At 37.7% G+C, this 20,195-nt stretch overlaps 1 protein-coding gene across 1 annotated transcript in view; it reads right to left on the bottom strand.

Annotated features, from left to right (window-relative positions):
- Positions 1-10,498, bottom strand: part of LOC149235385 (zinc finger (C2H2 type) family protein) — a 188,652-nt gene extending 178,154 nt beyond the window's left edge. Inside the window, exons 1-3 of the mRNA XM_089372096.1 lie at positions 10,313-10,498; positions 10,023-10,131; positions 9,872-9,934 (exon numbers count right to left, since the gene is read on the bottom strand). Of these exons, the coding sequence (XP_089228222.1) occupies positions 9,872-9,934; positions 10,023-10,131; positions 10,313-10,397 (257 nt within the window). The 5' untranslated portion in view covers positions 10,398-10,498. The remainder of the gene's footprint in view (positions 1-9,871; positions 9,935-10,022; positions 10,132-10,312) is intronic.
- Positions 10,499-20,195: the final 9,697 nt, after the last annotated feature.

Here is a 20,195-nt window from a genome sequence, read left to right as displayed (position 1 = left end):
AGTCCTAAACTACAGTGATAAGTGAAGTATCAAGCTTAGTATCTATGTCCCAAGGAAGGAAGCAATCTACAACAGTGAAGAAGAAATTGTTCAAATGTCTTGCTCCAACATATGAAAAAGCCATAAAGATTTCTTCAAAGGTCAAGTATTTTATGTTTCAATCATCTAACTTTATATCTTCAGTTTGCAACGAATGCAACAAGCATCCTATATCTTGAAGAATTGAGGTAAGTATAATTTGAGGTATGCATAATCATTCTTGCTAATTTGGTATAGGACTTTGAAATTTCTTTATTGATTCAAGAACTTGTAGTTTTTGTATTATTGAAAGTTGTTGATCTTTAAGTACTAAGCAAACCTTAGCTTTTAGTCACTAAAGTTTGAAGGCATTCTAGGGATAAATTGGAAGCCCTAGAATTAATATTTTGAAAAATGACTTAGGGTTTGAAAATTTCTAGTTCATATATATATATATATAGATATAGATATATATATATATATATATATATATACTTGTCATGCAAGTGTTGCAGATACATATAAGCAATAATGAGCTTCTACAAAAAGAAACCCCTCTCACAATAGATAAGTATTCTACTTTGATCTCTTTATTATTGTTGACTCAAGAATTTTCCTTAAAGAATTAAGACTGCAGATATAAATATTAAGAAGAAGCTTGCAACTAGAACTCAAAAAGGAGAAAGAAGCTTTAAAAGGAAACCCTACAAGGGTTGTAAAAGAAGCAAGGTATGTAAAAAATGTTCTTCATTGAAAGTAGGATCGTTTAAATTTCTACTTGATTTTACTAACTCTCTCATGTCTAGGTTTTTTTTGAATCATAAAGATTCTTGTTAGGGTAATTAATCTCTTGATTAAATAAACCCTCATCATATTATCTACTTTCTTCATGAAACCCTAATCTTAGGGTTCACTATAAAACCCTAACCTAAGGGTATGTCAATGAAACCCTAGTCTACTTAGGGTTTGTACAATGAAATTCTATCCTTGCTCGGGATATGTTGACAATAATATTGAAACCCTAGTCCTCTTAGGGTTGTTAATAAAGAACCAATGATGAAAAGTTTATTCTCGTAATATTTATGGTTTTGGTATTATTATGACAAAATCCTAGTTGTAACCTTAGATAAGTTAGGGTTTGTTGCTAATGAATTGAAACCCTAGACTATTAGGTTTTGGTAAATTAGGGTTTATAAGCAGAACCCATGTCCTAGGAATGAAACCCTAGGTGTGCATTCTTTCGTATAATCAAAACCCTAGCTTGATTAAAAGTGTTGTATATCTAATTTTGATATATTGATGTTTGTGTCTAGGATGTACCGAAGTGAGTTTTGATAAGTTGATGAAACCCTAGATATGCATATATTAATATGATCATTAATATGTTTGAGACATGATGATATTGTTTTCGATTGTTAATATGATTTAGCCTTGATAATGAAAATCTAGTGTTTGTAATAAATTCTAGTAGAGTCTATCATTTTGATAGTAATATTGAAGGCCTAGATGCATAAGACTATGATTGAATTATTATTTAATTGACTTGTTGATACCTAAGGCTTTGTGTTTCGAAAATGAAGTCTAGGCTTTATGACAAAACCCTAGCAAGAAGTTGATGTCTAGAATATGAGTCTCCTACTAATTATGAACCTAACTAGATTGAAGAACTTGATGCTTTCATTATGATGACATGATATAGTTGACTTCATGTTTTTGTATACATGTACTTGGTTGTACCTATTTTTGAATTTTTGCAGATGTTGAGGATGTTCGTAGTTAAGGATGATAATATTGATGAGCTTGATGAAAGAAGTTATAAGAGTGATGATGATCAAGATGACCTTGATGGCATGAGAAAGAAATAAAGCCTTGAAAGATTGTAAGAAGGAAGTGGTTGATCTCCCTAAGTTGAGAGGGAGTTTGGATAGAAGAAAGGGTATATCTCTCCAATTGAGAGGGAGGGCATATTATGAATACTTTGAAGTAAGCAAAAGTACAATTAATAAATATTCCTAAAGTTGCAAACAAAAGACTTGAGGAAATATGAAGATGTATTTGGTGTTGTGAAGAAATGAAAGAAGAAGAAAGCTTCTGATAAGTTGTAGATTGGATAATTTGATGATGATATAAGAAGCATCTGAATGAATGAGGACCCCGAAGGTTTGTGTTTACCTGTATGTATATTTGAAAGTTTATTACTAATTAGGGTTGTGTTTGTACAAGAAAATCTATCCACTAGAAGATTGAACACTTTGGAAGCATGCTTTAACAAATGGATATATCCGATTTAGTTTACAAGGAGAGTTGAAGCATCTTATGACAAGATGCTTGGGAGGACATCTGGTCGGACTATGTGTTGATGTCTAGATCCTAAAGAGGGAGGGTGGTGTTAGTCATGGAGCTTCAACCTTTGATACGCACCTATATCCCTGGGTTGATTGTTAGCAAGTAAGCTTGATAGTACCTAGATTGGCTAAAAGCTTGAATCCATCTTAGTCCCACCTGGATAAATTACACTAGTTAGGTATATAGTTCGTAGCACTGAAGATGCTGGAACTCTTTGTAGTTCATTTCATTTTGAAATCTTCCATGTACCTGCATATGTACGTAATTATGAATACCTCCCTAGTTAACACAGAGTGTTGAAGAATGTAACTAGTGTCGGTCTTCATAATTGTACTTGAGTATTGATATAATATATTTGTCAAAAGAAAAAATTATTATTAATAAATTGACTTATTAAAGCATAGGTTTCATGCTTGGGTCAATGTTCAATAAGTCCAAGCACCCATTGAGTGCTCTAGGATTTTTGTTGAGTCAAAATCAAATTTATCATGTAGAGAATCCCTTCTTGGGTTAATGATGTCCAAAATAAAAATCTATTTTGTCATGTCAAAACCTCCTCCATCAAGTCACCTTGCAAGTCGGCCTCCAAATTGATCCTCCACAAGTCGACTTCCACAAATTATTCATGTCAACTCATTTACAGTCAGAAACGACTATAAATACCAATGTGAACTCGAACCAACAAAGACAGAAAACAGAGGTTCGGATATATTGCAGAGGGCAACGAAGTTATTACAAGTTGAAGCATGACAAAATTGCAAGACCGAAATATGGCATGAGCACAGGACTGAAGCATAACAAGACTATAAGATTAAAGTATATCATGAATACAAAATCGAAGCTTGACAAGACTATAGGACTAGATTATGATATGACTGCAGAACCGAAACATGATGTGTCACTTAGGAACAAGGTTGACTTGATGGATGGAAGGTGTCTTTGGTTTAGGTATTAAGGGTCTTGGTCATCTCAACTTAAATTTGAATCTACTGAAGGAAGAGTTCTTGACTGGGTTTTCCTGGTTTTACCCTAGCTGTGTGCCTACATATTGTGACCCTCTTGTTTATTGATTACAAAATAATTTGGAAGAAGAACTAATAATTAAATGTCACGAGATAATGTCATATTAAGAGAAATCAATTCAAGTAAAACCCAAAGTTCCTGCCCTAATGGATTTCTCAACGGCAAAGAGAAAGAGAAGGGCCATAGTGGGCGCAGCTAGAGCTATGTTACATGATCAGAGGCTACCATTCTCTTTATGGGCTGAGGCATGTAACACTGCAGTGTATCTGTAGAACAAGAGCCCACATAGAGTCTCGGGGAGTAAGAATCCTAAGGAGACTTTTTCTGAGAAGAAGCCTAAGATTGGGCACATCAATATTTTTGGATGTCTTACATATTCACACGTCCCAAAGGAGAAGAGGATGAAGCTAGAACCCACTGTAGAGAAGGGTATCTTTGTGGTTTACAGGTGAGACCAGCAAGGCCTACCGTATATACATTCTTGCACTAAGGAAAGTTAAGGACGTGAGGTTTGAGGAGGAGAAGGCTTTAAGGAGGTCCCAGGAGGTTGATCAAGTAGAGCAACAGGCTCTTCAACAAGGGGCCACACCACAAGTATTAGGATCTTCAAGTAGTACACTAGGGTTAGAAGGATCACCTACTTCTGTGGTGACAGGTTCACAGAGTCTGGTATCACCGGGCACAAGATATCAAAGTATAGGTTTACCACAGACCACAAGAGGGGCTTCCTCATCTGGAGGAGAGGGTCTAGTGAAGGATTTTACCATACCACTAGAAGAGGCTACTATAGAGAAGAGAAAGCCAAAATGGCTTCGAGAGACCCTGAAGGAAGCGCAAGAGGCAATGGGGAAACCCAAGTGGTCAATGAGGGAGAGCAAACCACCATAGAGGTTAGGTGGCTATGTGGAAAATGTAGTGGAGATAGAGCTAGCTAGCTATAAGGAGGTCACTAGTCAGCAAATCTAAAGGGATGCCATGGTGGAGGTGTATGCCTCCATCATGAAGAATGATGTGTGGGAGATAGTGTCGATACCTAAGGGGAAGTTGATGGTGACTTCCATGTGGCTCTACAAGATCAAACATGTTGTATATGGCCATGTGGAGAAGTTCAAAGCTCAATTTGTGGCGCAAGGGTTCTCACGAGTAGAGGAAGTTGATTATGAGGAGGCCTTCGCACCAATTGCTCCTTATACCAGAGAAATGATATCTATAACAGCTGAGATGGGTTGGAGGATTCGCCAGATGGATGTGAAGACCGCCTTTCCCAATGGAGTTATACAGGAGGAGGTGTACATTGAGCAGCCACAGGGCTTTGAGGTGCATGGGAGAAAGTCTCATGTGTGTAGGCTTAAGAAAGAGTTATATGGACTGAAGCAAACATCGAACGAGAGGATAGATGCCTACTTGCAGCAGATGGCTTTCCATAAGAGTGATGCATATCCAAACCTATATTTTATCATGGTTGGTGACAATCCACTCATTCTAGTTTTGCATGTGGATGACTTGTTTATTACAGAACAGGACATACTCATCCAACACTGCAAGAGGGACCTTGCTTCTGAGTTTGATATGACTGATCTGGGATTGATGCATTACTTTTTGGGGTTGGAGTTTTGGCAAGAGGATGGGCATATCTTCGTGGGCCAAGGCAGGTATGTAGGGGACATACTAAGGAGATATTGAATGGAGGGTTGCAGGCCTAAGGATATTCCTATGATCACCAACTGGAACAATTTGCATGCTTCAGATTCTCAATTGGTGAACCCCACCTTGTATCGTCAGTTGATCAATTCTTTGATGTATCTGGTCAACACTAGACCGGATATCTATTTCGCAATGAATACATTGTCAGTCTATGATGGAGCCCATAAGAGTGCACTAGGTGCCTACAAAACATGCGTTGAGGTACCTACAGGGCACAGTTGACTATGGTCTAGACTATATCCGAGGAGAAGGAGTCAAGTTGACAAGTTGTATAGACTCAGCCTGGGAAAGCAATGCTAGTGACCAAAAGTGTACTTCCAGATGTTGCTTCATGTTGAGTTTGACAATTGTGTTGTGGTTCAGCAGGAAACTCAGTGGCACTGAGCCCAGCGAAGGTTGAGTATATTGCAGCGAGTCAAGCCAGTTGCGAGGATATTTGGCTTCGCAAGATGATATGTGGCTTATTTGGTTAGAGGCTGAGACCAACTACAATATACTGTGATAATCAGAGTTGCATAAAACTCACGTTTCATAATCGGTCAAAGTACATAAAGATCAAATACCACTTCATCAGGGATTTGGGTTCATAGAGGAGCAGTGAGGCTTCCATATATATCCATTGATAAACGGGTTGCAGATATTCTCACCAAGTCATTGCCAAGGGGAAAGCAAGTGTATTTCAGAGATAGGATGGGAGTGGTGAGAAACACCTTCCTCGATAAGAGGGAGTGTTAAAAATATTAAGGATACCAAGGAAGTGTTTCCTAGTGAATTAGCCTTTTTGCCTATGAAGACACTTTAATAACCTTAATGGCATGTGACTTTATGGGTTATATTAAAGTCGCAAAGAAAAAGTCACTTCATGTGGTATATGTACTAGGTACTTTATATTAATGTCACTTTGTCTTAAAGTGACTTTATGAGAAAAAAGTACTAAAGTACTTTCTAATATTAAAGACACTTTATATGTTAAAGCAGACTGATGTGGAGAAAAAGTACAAGGTACAGAACTAGAGTTATAAAGTGACTAGGAGTCATTAATGAGGGGGACCACATTAAAAGGGGGTCAAGTGAGGGAATGATCTCCACTGTTGACCTCATTAAAAGGGTGTCAAGTGAGGGAATGATCTCCACCATTGATCTCATGGGCTGAGATTAGGGTTCTCCTATCTAATGAGAAACAAAAAGAGAGAAAAGGCAAGAGAAACTCATTCATTCTTCACACAAGCATTTGGAGAAGGAGAGTAAGGAGGGAGAGGAGGAGGAGGCTCAAGGAGAAGAAGAGATCTACAGTTGAGAATATTTGCTACAGCAGGCCCGAGTTTCTAGGAGTCTGAGTTCAAGCTCAAGGGAAGGGCACGAAAATTGAGGAGCCAGCCAGCGCATTCCTGCACACTGTTTGAGGTATAAACAGAGGCCTGGTTCAGTGATTTTCATGGCAGAGAAAAGCTTCAGAGTGCACATAATTCGAGGCAATCAACAGCAATCTGTGGCACGAATTTCTAGGAAAGAACAGTCAAAACCAAGCATTAATTTCTAGGCTGTAAAGGTTGTATAGAGGTCTGAAAATTTCTGAACAGCGAGGACAGTCTGTGGCCCAGAATTTTAGGAGAAGGAAGACACTCTTTCCAAGGGAGAGATAAGTAAAAAATTGTATTTATTAATGGCTGTACTAATTTTCCTAAGAAGCTAATAAATCCTCTTTGAAGACTGGTTTCCCCATGTGGGTTTTCCCAGGGTCTATTTGACCAAAAACACTTGTCTCCGGTGGGTTAAATGCTTGCATAAATTTTTTGTACCAGCTGAAAGTAAAATGGAAGTAGAATAGCCTGTGAATGTTTCAAATTAATTAGCATTATAAGTTTTATATCAGCTAACTGTTTGGGGCTGAGGGCATTAAACTTTATGATAAAACCTTGAAACTGGGAGGGCTACAGATTGGCACAATTTTCTACATCTTTTACCTCAATCTTTGCATGTTCTCGTAGATCTGCCTTATTTGCCATACCTATTTGAATTCCACGCCTCTATTAGGAATCACAATTGCCTTTACCCGTTTTTGGTCTTCAATGCATCAAAGAAATCTTCTTACAAACTTACATTTATACTATCAGTGTGTCAAGATTGAGATCACCGTAGCTTACACCTACGTGGGAATACAGTCCATGGTGCCTTGTTTTGGTATGCGAGAGGCCCTCTAACCTCAATCCAACAAAGGATATGGTTCACTCGCCCTCATTGAGAGATAGTGTTTCCAGAGTCAGTTTCAGGACATCTTGTCCAAACTTCACCTCATGGAGTCAATTATTAGACCCATTGCTCTTTACAACTCCAAACTTCCCATGCATGAGATGTTGTTGCAATTCTTTTTCAGTCCAGTGTGCATGAGATGCCATAATTGCATCTAACGACGTCGTTCATACAGTGAAAATTTTTAGCATCAAGAAGTACCCAATTCTGGCCTATTGCCCTTCGGGTTCATGCAAGTAGAATTTCTTTTAGGGAATAGATCACATGCTTATCAGATCTGTTTGTGAGAAAAGCATAATAATTTTGGAGCACATAATTATTTGTAAAAGCATGCAAAAATTTAGCCTGAGGCTTCAGATCTGGAACAGATCATCAGCATAAAGGAGGAGTAATAGAACAATTCAAGCATCGATTGTTCTTCAGTTTCTTGTCTCTCTCACCATTCTCTTTTTCTTTCTTCCTTTCATGTGGGATTTTCTAATCAGCATCCTTGTGTACTCAAATAAAATCATAGTGTAGTTATGCTGCAGATTTCCTTCTAATCTCCAAGAGTTATACAGGATAAGGATCCTAGGGCATGAAGGTAACTCCTTTAGGCCTTTGGGTAGGTATGATGATTATCTGAAATTCTTCAAACCCGGAACTTGACTGAGCAGATCTGATTAAGATGAAAATTATTCTATTTCTTTGACTTATAGTGAATACTTAAATGCTGAGAATTCATTCTTATGATCACTCGTATCTGTATTTAGATTTCACATTTGAATATTTTGATTAGTAGGATTCAATGTTCCACTTCCCTAATAATCTCCATATTTTCAACGTCATGCTTCTTCCTCCATATCTCCCAAGTGGACTAAGGCACCAATTAAAACTCTAAATTTAATATCTTTAATTTTTTAATTTTTGGAGAAGATATGCTAATTTTGTGCGCAGATTTGTAAAATATTGCAGGAACAACCCCAATCGAACTAACAAGTACTGACTTGAAAGTGAGAGCTGTACTTTGGAAGACAGGTGCAGCAAATCTAAATATTCCCGGACCCCTTTGGGATTGAACTCTTGAAGGAACAATTCTGACAGAGAATATATCAAATAGCTATTGCTCTAATTATTATTTGGTTGTATGGAGTGATTTGTATTTCTCTTATATTTTCTATTGCTAAAATAAATTTCATCTAACCATTCTTTGGACGCCAATGAGTACTGAGTCAATTCGTTCTATGTTTGGCCCTAATATTCTCCTCATAGATACCTTTCACATCAAATAAAATGAGGATAAATTGTGTATGTTGAAATTGTATCTTGAATATAGTGCAAATAATTGAGATGTATCGAAAATGAGAGTTATTTGAGGTCTCAAAATGCATCAGCATTGTTATTGAGATAATTAGGTTTATTAGAACAATCATTTAATTATTTTGGTGCAAGGTCCTTTGGAACTGGTTATGCACTTAGATAATCGATACGTAATTAAATCTTGTGAGAGAAGTGTCTTTCCATGACATAGCTTCTTTGTAGTGCAACTGCAAGTGTAATACTTTTTCCTCCTTAATCAATAATCGAAATATTTATAAGTTAAAACATCATTAGACTAAGTAGATTTAAATTTTTTTGGCCTTATGTGTTCACTTGGAACATTTATCTTTTCACGTTACACCCTTTACTTCGAGCCGAATTTTGCGGCAACAAGTTACCGAACCAACTGGAATTCCTGAGGTCAATTGCTTAGTAGCTTTGGCCTTTGGGTTCTTTTAATTTGCTCCTATTGGATGCAACCTCGGTGTCATATTTTGGATATCCCTGTGGAAACAAAATTTATCATTCAAAGGTTTCTAAGGGATGGCATCTCTATTTCAGCCAGTCTTGTCTTCGGTCTCTGCTGTCATGTGGCAGCTTGTTGAGTGTTCAACTTGCAGTTGTATCTTTGTTTTAGGATTTGATTATGTTTGGACTCTGGAGGTTTCTGGTATAAGGGGCACCTTACATATTATGAATACACTAGACTCCGTCCACACAATATGGCTTCCTTGATGGGCTTCTTTTTGTTGTGTCCTGCAGCTCTTGATTTCGGAAGCTAATTTTCTTGAGGGTTTGGGGTTATGTCCACCCCTGCACACCCCATTGGTCGATTGCGAGGGTAGATTTCTGGCTTTGGTGCCTAGGGGTCATGCTGCCTTAAAAAATGTTTAAGTGACGGTGTTTTGGTCTTCAGTGGCTTTGACAGGCTCATGTTACTCCCTGAGAATTGTCGATGATGTTAAAATGCCTTCGTCTCTTTTATTTCAATGGTAACAGGGATCTGTAGTAAAATGGTTTTTAGGTTTCTAGTTTTTGCTATTTTGGCCAAACTATTGCTAACCCTTATCCTCGTAGCGACAGCTTATCTGTTATTCATATATTTTTTTGACATGTGATCTTTGTATTGAATTTATTTTCATTACTGGAATTTGGTAGTACAATTCAAAAGGAAAACGGCAAATTACCCTCTAATAGAACGCATAATTAGGACTAGCTTGGAAGTACATACTTTTTCTTGTGGCGCTTGGTTTGGAAATGTTCGTCTCTGATTGAAATATTAGCGAAGTATCGACTGCCCAATGCAACATAATTGTTAAGGATCACAAAACTACAATTGAGTGCCCTGTTAATACAGAAAAATAAAAAGTATTTGAACTTACTCGCAGTGCAGACAGTAAAATTGGCCCATTCCAGGGAGATCTTCATCGATGGGTAGAGGCTTTCTTTCGTCCTCCGGCTTCTGCAAATCCTCGTAGACAGCATCGTCGCGTATTGGGTCGTTAAGATAGACAAAGAATGGCGATGTAGAGAAAATTTAAACACAGAGAGATAGACAAAGAATGGTGATATAGAGAAAATTTAGAATGGTGATGTAGAGAAAATTTAAACACAGAGAGATAGACAAAGAATGGTGATGTAGAGAAAATTTAAACACAGAGAGAAAGGATATCTTTGACCAGGAATTTGGCACGGCGTGCAGATTTGTTAGCGAGCCTTCTCTTCTTCACTCTTCTGTGAGGGCACTTCCCACCCATTCTTTCTGAGCTTCTCCGTTCGCCTCCTGCGTCGATAAACAAAAAAACGAAAAAAAAAAAAACAAAAAAAAGACAGTCGGCCCGAGAGGTTTAGCTCAGGGTTTATGGGCGCATATATATAGGGTATATATTTAGTTGGCTCATGTGACGTCAATTTTCCTCGCTTGAAATTTTTTCAAACAGTGAGAACACTCTTTCCCATATCTAAATTTAGGGTTTCAAGATTTACTCCGACTAAATTTTGAGACTTTTTGAATATTTTGTTCTTTTCTATAAATTAGATTATTTAGTTTAATAAGATAGGTTCACATGAACAAAGGATTTATATGATTTAATTTTTGCCAATTAAAACGGTGTAAAGACATGTTAATAGAAGTCTAAATGAATATAGGGCCACGCAAATAAGCATGTGAATGTGGAAGGCATGAGGAATAAGAGGCTAAAGTATTGGTAAAGTAGAGTTTTCTTAAATGGGTAAAATGACCATGTAGGGATGTTTTTAAAGTAGTGAATTGAAATTTTATTCTTTTCTATAAATTAGATTATTTAGTTTAATAAAATAGGTTTAAATGAATGAAGGGTTTATGTGATTTATTTTTTGCTATGAAAAATAAAAGTAGCATTTGAATTAAAATGGTGAAGACAAGTTGATAAAAGTGTAGATGAATATAGAGCGACGCAAACAAGGATGTGAATGTGGATAGTGGGTTATAATAACATTTTTAATTCATTTCCAAACCTTAAGAAGTCTCGAACCTGGGCTAGTTAACCAAAGGTCGAGAGGTCAAATATCCAACTGCACATGCAATGGCGACATGAGTTTTGCATGTAGTAGCAGGTAAAGAGTGAAGAAGAGAAGGCTCGCTAACAAATCTGCACGTCGTGCCAAATTCCTCGTCAAAGATATCCTTTCTCTCTGTGTTTAAATTTTCTCTACATCACCATTCTTTGTCTACCTTAGCAACCCAATACGCGACGATGTTGTCTACGAGGATTTGCATAATAAGTCGGAGGACGAAAGAAAGCCTCTACCCATCGATGAAGATCTCCCTGGAATGGGCCAATTTTACTGTTTGCACTGCGAGTAAGTTCAAATACTTTTTTTTGTATTAATAGGGCACTCAATTGTTAGTTTGACATGTTTTATTGTTTAGTTTCTTCTTAAAATATCCAGCCATTGTCAGTCTAACCTGTTTTATTTATTTGGTTTCATGTGGAAACCCCAGTATAGTCCGTGTTGGAACGACCATGAGTGCCTATTTTGTGGAAAATAAAAAAACTCTTTGCTATCAAACCTCCTAGGATTTCTGCTTATTTGGACTCCCAAATACTTATTTTGACCAACATTTTCAGCATTGTTGTCACTGAGGTGCTAAAAAGGGATTAAAGCATTGGTAACTTAGTTATTTTCTTTGCCAACATTTGTGACTTGGGGGAGGAGAGATAGTAAGACACAAAGATGCCTTCATTTCAAGATATTTGAAAAGGGTTCTAACATGCCACATCCACTTTAGTAGGTTTCCCAAAGCCTTGTTTTGTTGCCTCAGTATGTTTCTTTTCAAGAAAATGTGGTGTGCTTTAATTTTGCAAGTAGTTTTGTTACGAACCAGCTCACAAAAAAATATAGAAAAGATAGATCAATGACTTCAAAATCAGCCTCTTCGAGGGCTTAACCTCCTTTACATTACACAAATGAACAATTATTCGATGATACAAATGACTAAACCTCCTTTCTATATATCGGAGTCTAACGGGTCACAATATAATCAAAGTCGACCTAACAATAATAATATAAGGGCACAACAATAACAATAGTGATGAATATATCACCGGTATTGAGTCTGCCTGACAGCTGTGCAAACCTAGTCGCCTCCCTGATTTTGCAGGCCTCTCTCGGCAGCCTCCTACTGCTGAGTCTTCTCTAATCATGCACCCCTCTGAGGAGGGCGACCCCCTCTCATCCAGGCACCAAGGAACTGAAGAAAACGAAGAAGCATTCGCGTCCCTGATTGCTGCGAATGGAGCTCCAAGGAACAGGCCAACAATCAACAAATTTGTAAAGAAGCTTGAGGACATACCAGAGATCTCTCTCCCACCTGCTCTCCCTCGAAGAGCAGCTCTTTCATTGGCAGAACGTGGACTAGTTGGGCAGTTCACGGGGTTATGGCCATCACCCAAATCAGTACAAAAATGGGTCGAAAGAAATTGGAATGCAACCATTCAGGGGAAAATAGCAATACGATTTTGTGGAAGGGGATATTATACCTTCCTCTTCGAATCAAAGGAAGATAGAGATTTGATCTTCAGAAATGGACCATACTTCATGGATTCCAGAGGTTTATATCTAAATAGGTGGACTCCAGATTTCGATCCAGAAATGGATGTGCCAAGCGCAGTCCTAGTCTAGGTCAGACTACCACACCTTCTGCTACATTGTTGGGAGATGATTCGGTCAAAGCTATAGGAAATGCAGTGGGCAAGTATATAGACAGATGCGAACCAAAGGATAACATGCATGCATGTGCTAGAATATGTGTGGAAGTAGATCTTGGAAAAGGCCTTCCAGAGGCAATAAAGATCAAGGTAGATCAGTGGACACATATACAGCAGCTGGACTACGAGCAGATACCATTCAAATGCAAGGTATGTCATGAGTATGGTCATTTTGCTAATAGATGTCTTTAAAAAAAAAGAGAATGAAAATGTAGAAGAACAAGAGAACACATGGGAACAAGTAAAAAGGAAAAAACCCATCAATAAGCAGCCAATATCAACTGCCTCCCAGTTTCAAGAACCAAATGAGACTACTTCTCAGCCCTCATTGAAGGTTATCTCCCCACTCCACACATCTACGAATCCCTTTGGGCCCTTGGAAGACCCTAATGATCCACCCTCTCCCAGATCCCCAATATCTAACCCCAACTCCCTTGCCCACATACCCTCTTCCTCTATTCCTATTTCCCCTCTACCTCCTCCCTTAGTGGACCACATATTAACTAGAAATCAAGCTAAAGAAAACCCCCAAACTTTGGATCAGCAAAAAAAAGTGGGAAGAAAATCCAACAAGGAAATAAGAGACGAGGTAGCGGCTAAAGAAATGGCATTAGGAACTCAACAACCAATGGAATCCTTCCTTGGGAAAAATACAGGAAACAACGAAAAAAGTCAGCAAAGAGGAAAGGGAGGTTCCCACCAGCACAACAGTAAATAATGATAGTGGTCTCTTGGAATTGTCGCGGCCTTGGTACCACTTTCAAAGCCAATGCAGCTAGAGATATTTTAATCAAAGAAAAGCCAAACATCTATATGATCCAGGAGACCAAAACAAGCAATCAAGAAAATAAAAAACTGATTCAAAAATTAAGAAATTATGATGGAACAGTGTTAGAGGCAACAGGAGCATCAGGAGGAATATGCACCATATGGGAAAAAAAAATGGGAACTTATAAACCAAAAAATCAGCAAACATTGGATCAGAACAGATTTGAGAGATCTCAACACAAAGGAACAATATTGCTTCATGAATGTATATTCTCCAAATCACTATAGAGAAAAAGAACACTGTTGGAATTCGATAAAAGAAGAACTAGCAGAAAGACAAAACGGGAAATTAATCCTTGGAGGAGATTTAAATCTGATAAGGAACACCGAAGAAAAATTTGGAGGGAACTATCATATAGACCCGTCAAGAGAAGCCCTTGAAGAAATAATGGAACAACATAAACTAATCGACATTCCTCCAAGCAATGGGAAGTACACATGGAGTAATAAAAGAATAGGCAAGAATAATATCAAGGAAAGGTTGGATAGAATCTTAGTACAAGAAAACATAGCAGCTGAATTCACTTCTGTGAAAAGCAAGATCGTCCACACAACAGCTTCAGATCACAAGCCGGTGGTATTGAGCATGGGTAAGTTGGAAAATCAAGGCCCGCTCCCTTTCAGATACAATTCGAGTTGGGACAGCAATGAAGAATTTGGAAACCAAATCAAAGAGAGCTGGACAAAAAGTATCATTGGTCTCCCCATTATGTTTGTGAAACAAAGTTAAAGAATTTAAGGCTGCACTTAAAAATTTGGGCAAGAGAAAATGATATTTGAGACAAAGCTAGGAAAACAGATTTACAAAAAAAAATGGACAACATTCATAAAGAAAAAGAAAACAAAGAAGAAAGCAAACAAGATTACCTACAAGAAAAGGAAATCTTCTTGGAAATTTACAAGCAAAATAGAAAAAGAAGAAGAAGAAAGTTGAATGAAGTCTAGATGTCTCTGGCTGAAATCCAGAGATAAAAACACAACTTTTTTTCATAATTCAATGAAAATAAGATGGGCAAGAAATCAGATTGAACAGATTCAAGTAGATGGGCAAGAGATAAAGGGAGCTGAAGAATTAAAAATTGCAGCTCACAATTACTTTAAAGATCTACTTACAGCAAACGATCAACAAGCAGTTAATGAAGACTTTTTGTAGCACATAAATAAAAAAATAAGTGATCAACAAAACACAGAAATAAGTAAAGAGATCACTGAGGATGAAGTCAGGGAAGCGGTTTGGAGTCTTCACCCTGACAAGGCTCCGGGGTCAGATGGGTTTACAATGGCTTTTTACAGACAGCATTGGATTATTATTAAAAAAGATTTTATGAGAATAATCAAAAATGCTTTTCAAAAAATAAATCTGGAGGAAATACAAAATCCTCCTATTTGGCACTCATACCCAAAGAGTCCAACCCAATAACTTTCAATAGATATAGACCAATTTCTCTTTGCAACTCTTCTTATAAAATAATCACCAAAATTATTGCAAATAGAATTAAGAAAATTCTTCTAGAAATCATATCGGAAAATCGAGGCAGCTTTGTTCCCAAGTGGAAAATCACAGACAATGTAATCATTTTTATGAGAAAAAGTTATTCGGAGTAAATCACATGATAATACATTTGTCGACGCGTTTCGAACCAACGAGTGTCGTTCGTCATTAGGACAAGTTGAAGAATCAGATCATGGCTGCAAATTAAATAGGGAGAGCAGATTGTCCAACGACTAGGTTTGACTGAAAAAACAGCTATATTAGGTTACACTGGACAATAATAATATAGCCATTTTTCAGTCAAACCTAGTCATTGGACGATATGCTCTCCCTATTTAATTTGCAGCCATGCTCTGATTCTTCAACTTGTCTTGACGATGAACCACACTCGTTGGTTTGAAACGCTTTGACAAATGTATTATCATGTGATTTACGACAAAAAAGTTTTTCTCACGAACTTGATATGGATCACAGAAGCCTCAATTCAACAATGTGATCATTGTTCAGGAAGCTATTCACAACAACATTCAAAGGAAAGAGAAATGAATGATAGTAAAGCTAGATATGGCAAATGGCTTTGATAGAGTTAATCATAATTATCTAGCAGCAGTACTAAAAAAATTTGGCTTCTCAATAGATATAATAGAGACTATTCAGGCTTGTATATCAACCCCATGGATAGCACCTCTAATAAATGGAAGGCCCAGTAAATTTTTTCAGAGCACAAGAGGGCTAAGACAAGGTTGTCCTCTATCTCCATTCCTCTATATCATCATGGCAGAAACTTTAAGTGCAACACTGGAAAATCAAAGAAGGGAAAAAAATAACAGGTATACAGATAGCAAGAGGGGTTAAAAATATAAATCACTCATTATTTGCAGATGATACCCTTCTTTTGGGAGGGGCATCAAGAATAATAGCTAGAAGATTTAAAAAAGTGTTGGATGATTTTCTTCAAGCCTCTAGAGGAATGCTAAATAATACTAAATGCAAAATATATAGTTGGAAAACTTCTCCAAGAGCTATGCAACACATATCACAAATTCTGGAAATTCCAATACAAGAAATATGGACTCACTTTACATATCTTGGGCTGCCCCTAGCTAAGGAAAATGTAAAAGCGGAAATATGGAGCAAACAAGTGGAAAAAATGAAGGATAAAATTTAGAATTGGGGAGTGATGTGGCTTAATTTGGCAGGAAGAGTGATCATGATTAAGGCACTCCTTTCAGCCCTTCCCATTTATCAATATGCGATCATTCTGGCCCCGACAAGTGCACACAAGCAAATGGAAATAATAATAAGAAGTTTCCTATGGTAGGGAGGAAAACAAGAGAATAAAAAATTCAGCCTAGTACGATGGGAGCAAGTCACCCTCCCTTATGAAAAAGGAGGTCTAGCAATCCGCTTACCAGGCCAAATGAACATTGCTTTAGGGATAAAAATAATTTGGAGAATGATAAGTGGAAAGGAATACTGGTGGGAAAAATTTCTAGCCATGAAATATCTAAATCATCATAGAACAAAATTGATAATTGAATCCATTCCAGTCAGGCCTTGCACACAAGTTTGGAAACTTGTAAAGAAGATAATTCCCCTTATTAGAGATCAAATTTCTAAAAATCCAGGGAATGGCAAAACAGTTGCAATTTGGGAGGATCGAATAATGGGAAGAGATCCTCTAAATCTTAAGTGAGATTTAGGAGGACTCCATTTTTGGATGGAAGAGAGAAGGATAAATAATTTATATTCAATCTCTGAGTGGGATCATGATAACTGGCTTGAATGGAAAATACCAACAATTCCAAAAAGATTAAAAGGTCAATGGGAGAAACTAAAATCTCACTTATTAGGAGCAGCTCCCATAAACAGAGAGGATCAGGATGACTTTGTGTGGGACCCAAATGGAGGGGAATACACGGTGAAATCAGGGTATAACATCCTCCAAGAACAACAAAACCAACAAGACTGGAGTCTATGGAAGGTAACCTGGAAAACAGAATGCCTTCCTAAAATCAAAGCTTTCATTTGGACTCTTCTTAAAGGGAAAATTCTAACCTATGAAAATTAAAAAAGAAGAAGAAGAAGAATACAAGGGCCTTCTAGGTGTGTCATGTGTCAAATGGAGGAAGAAACAATTCAACACCTCTTCATGGACTGTAGGGTGGCCAGAGAATGCTGGACCCAGATAACAAGTCCGCTGGAAATAAATATAATTTTTCAAATTAGCTACCAGCACATTATAAAACTTGGGAGAAGAGCTACCCGTATTCAAAGAGAAACAAGGCCACAATAAGCATGATCTGGAATTGCCTCCCCTCAATTCTGTGCTGGCAAATTTGGCTAGCCAGAAACAAATGTATATTCAAATAAAAAAAACCAAGAATATGCAAGATTCTTTCAAAAACATGGAGCCTAGTATCAGAAATAATATGCTTCAATGGAATGTCAAATGTGGATCAGAACAGCCCATAGCAAGAAGAGAAAGATTGGTACAGCAAAGCAATATTAGAAAAAAAAAAAGATAGAAGCAACAACAAAAAAGAAAAAAGTTCTCACAGCCAAAAATTGGAAGTTAAGGCTAGACGATAAGGAATTGGAAGAATGGAGGAAAAAACAAAAAAGATTCAATCTTTTTTTCGATGGGGCATCAAAGAATAACCCAGGAAAAGCAGGTGCAAGTGGAATAATTACAGACCCAAATGGGAAAACAATTATTACATATGAATGGAGTCTCGAAGAAATGACAAACAACAAAAAGCATACAATCTTTCTTTTGCGATGGACCCTACATTATAGGAGACTCAACAATCATCATAGCAGCAATGGTAAATGCAGGACTTCAGTATCGCTATTAATAATGTCAGAGGATCAGATCCAAATGGGAAAACAACTTTCAATCATGTGTTGAGAAATCAAAACAAGGAAGCAGATAACTATGCCAACAAAGCACTTGAAAGATCAGTTGGGACTGTCAAGGAAAACAACGAAGTCTATATCATAAACATACCATGATTTCCACAACTATGATGAGGACTGAGAAAGGAGAAAGTGGAAAGAAGCATAACAAAAGGAAAGATAAAGATGATCAAATCTTCATTCCCAGATTCAGATTGTTTGCAGAATACAAAGAAGATTTGTTATCAGTGGATCTCAAGTGTAATCTGCAAGACTCAGAGCACAAAATCAACTCAATCCCCAAAAAGCTTCATAGCACGTTTGACAAGGATCACAGGCGTCCTTTACCTCTGAGCAAAGACGATAATAGTCATATCAGTCACAAGCTTCAGGATCGAAAATGTCACACAAGTGCAAGGTGTTCTATAATGGGCAGTTGTACAAGTGCAAAGGTGATCTACATCATGATATTCACCTATAGTAGCAGGTTAATCTTCCGCTCTAAGGTCAATAAATTGGTCGAAGAGCACAGTCATTTTCGTTATCTAGAAAGTCCAGCTTATTCACATTCAGGCTATCTATTAAGTGATCAGATTTCTTTGTATCCCCTTGCCCGCAGTCCTCCTGATGATCCCATTACCATCCTGAAGCTTTCAACAGCTCACCAACTTCTTTCTCTCGACCCTTCAATTCGTATATTCAGGCTCAATCTACCTCAGCGTGGTATAACTTTGTTGTCATTAGTCGCTCTTCAGTGCTCTCCCCCAGCTGATTGCACCTTTGGTATATCTCTCGCTCATACTCCAAACACTCAGAATCTCATAATAGCCCTTCTCCACTTCTGCGCTGCCCCCCTCTGTTTAATTCATAGGTTCTGGTTCTTAAGAATTACCCTCATTTTGAGAGCAGTATCATCTCCCCAACATCCTCAATCTTCTGGTTTCCATGAGTCAAATTCTCTAAACACCCTCTACCTCTCGCATAATCAATATCTTCTGGCCAGCTACTCATCTCAAGACAACTCCTTGGATTGTTATTGGAACACAAAGCAAGATCAGTGCTCTTTTGGTTCTCTCAGAGCTTTGGGGATCTTTCATCAAGTGGACTCCATCAGCCAGAACTTTGCCATCAAGAACAGAGGAAAAAACAGAGCACATCAAAGTAAGAGGGCCATCACAGGGATCAAAAAAGAGACAACCTCTACAACAACTCAAAGCAATACAATGGCTTGCAATCCTTTAGAGAGAGCAGAAAAGAACGATAGTTGCCCAACTTGCAGGGCCAATAGGTTCATGATTGGAAGGTTTAACCAAGCTTTAAAGGACCTCAGGGCAGAAATGAAGACAGCCAATGTGTACATGCAAAGAGACATAGATAAACAGAGAGCTGAAATAGAAGATCTAAAAGACAAATGCAAGCATCTTGAAGAAATAGTCGAGTACATCAAGACCCTCAATCAAAGCCAGCAAGGGGAAACATCCACCAGGAACAGCAAGAAGCATCGCCCTCAGCAAGAGGAATCAGTAAATCAGTTCTGGTGATCTTGTCTTTCGTTTAATGCAGTGCAAATATAGTTTTCTCCTAGGACAGTTTGTAAGGCAATATGCCATACTAGTTTTTTATTTTTATAGAACTAAGGCTACAAGTGCGGATGCTGGGACTGCACTCCCATTTTGTGCACTACACTTGAACCAGCCTCCTTCCAAATGTACAAGGAGCTCACTCCTTTTCTCTTTTGCAATATAAAAAAATAGCCGACTGTGTTAAAAAAAAAACAATGTGAGCTTCTATGTGGCACACTAATAATAATATAGGGACAATAGGGGCACAATAATAACAATAAGAGCTACAATGACAATAGTAATGGGGGAATCACTAGTATTATAGGGGCCTAACATGCCCCTCTCCTTCAAAAAAGTGTTTTCCTCAACGCATGAGTAGTTATGGATGTTTCTGTATAAAATGCTCATCCTCCCATGTGGAATCTTCAGCAGGTAAGTTATTCCACTTGATCAAATACTCTGAAATTGATCGATTTCGTAGCTGTCAAGTTCTTGTTTCTGTGACTGCTTCAGGTTCATTCATTG

The sequence above is a fragment of the Pinus tabuliformis genome, chromosome 8 (genome assembly GCF_031772625.1).
Source record: "Pinus tabuliformis cultivar Carrire ecotype Pingquan chromosome 8, CPIR1, whole genome shotgun sequence".
Taxonomy (NCBI): domain Eukaryota; kingdom Viridiplantae; phylum Streptophyta; class Pinopsida; order Pinales; family Pinaceae; genus Pinus; species Pinus tabuliformis.
The sequence above is the reverse complement of the archived record's forward strand: the minus strand, read 5'-3'. Positions and strand labels throughout refer to the sequence as shown.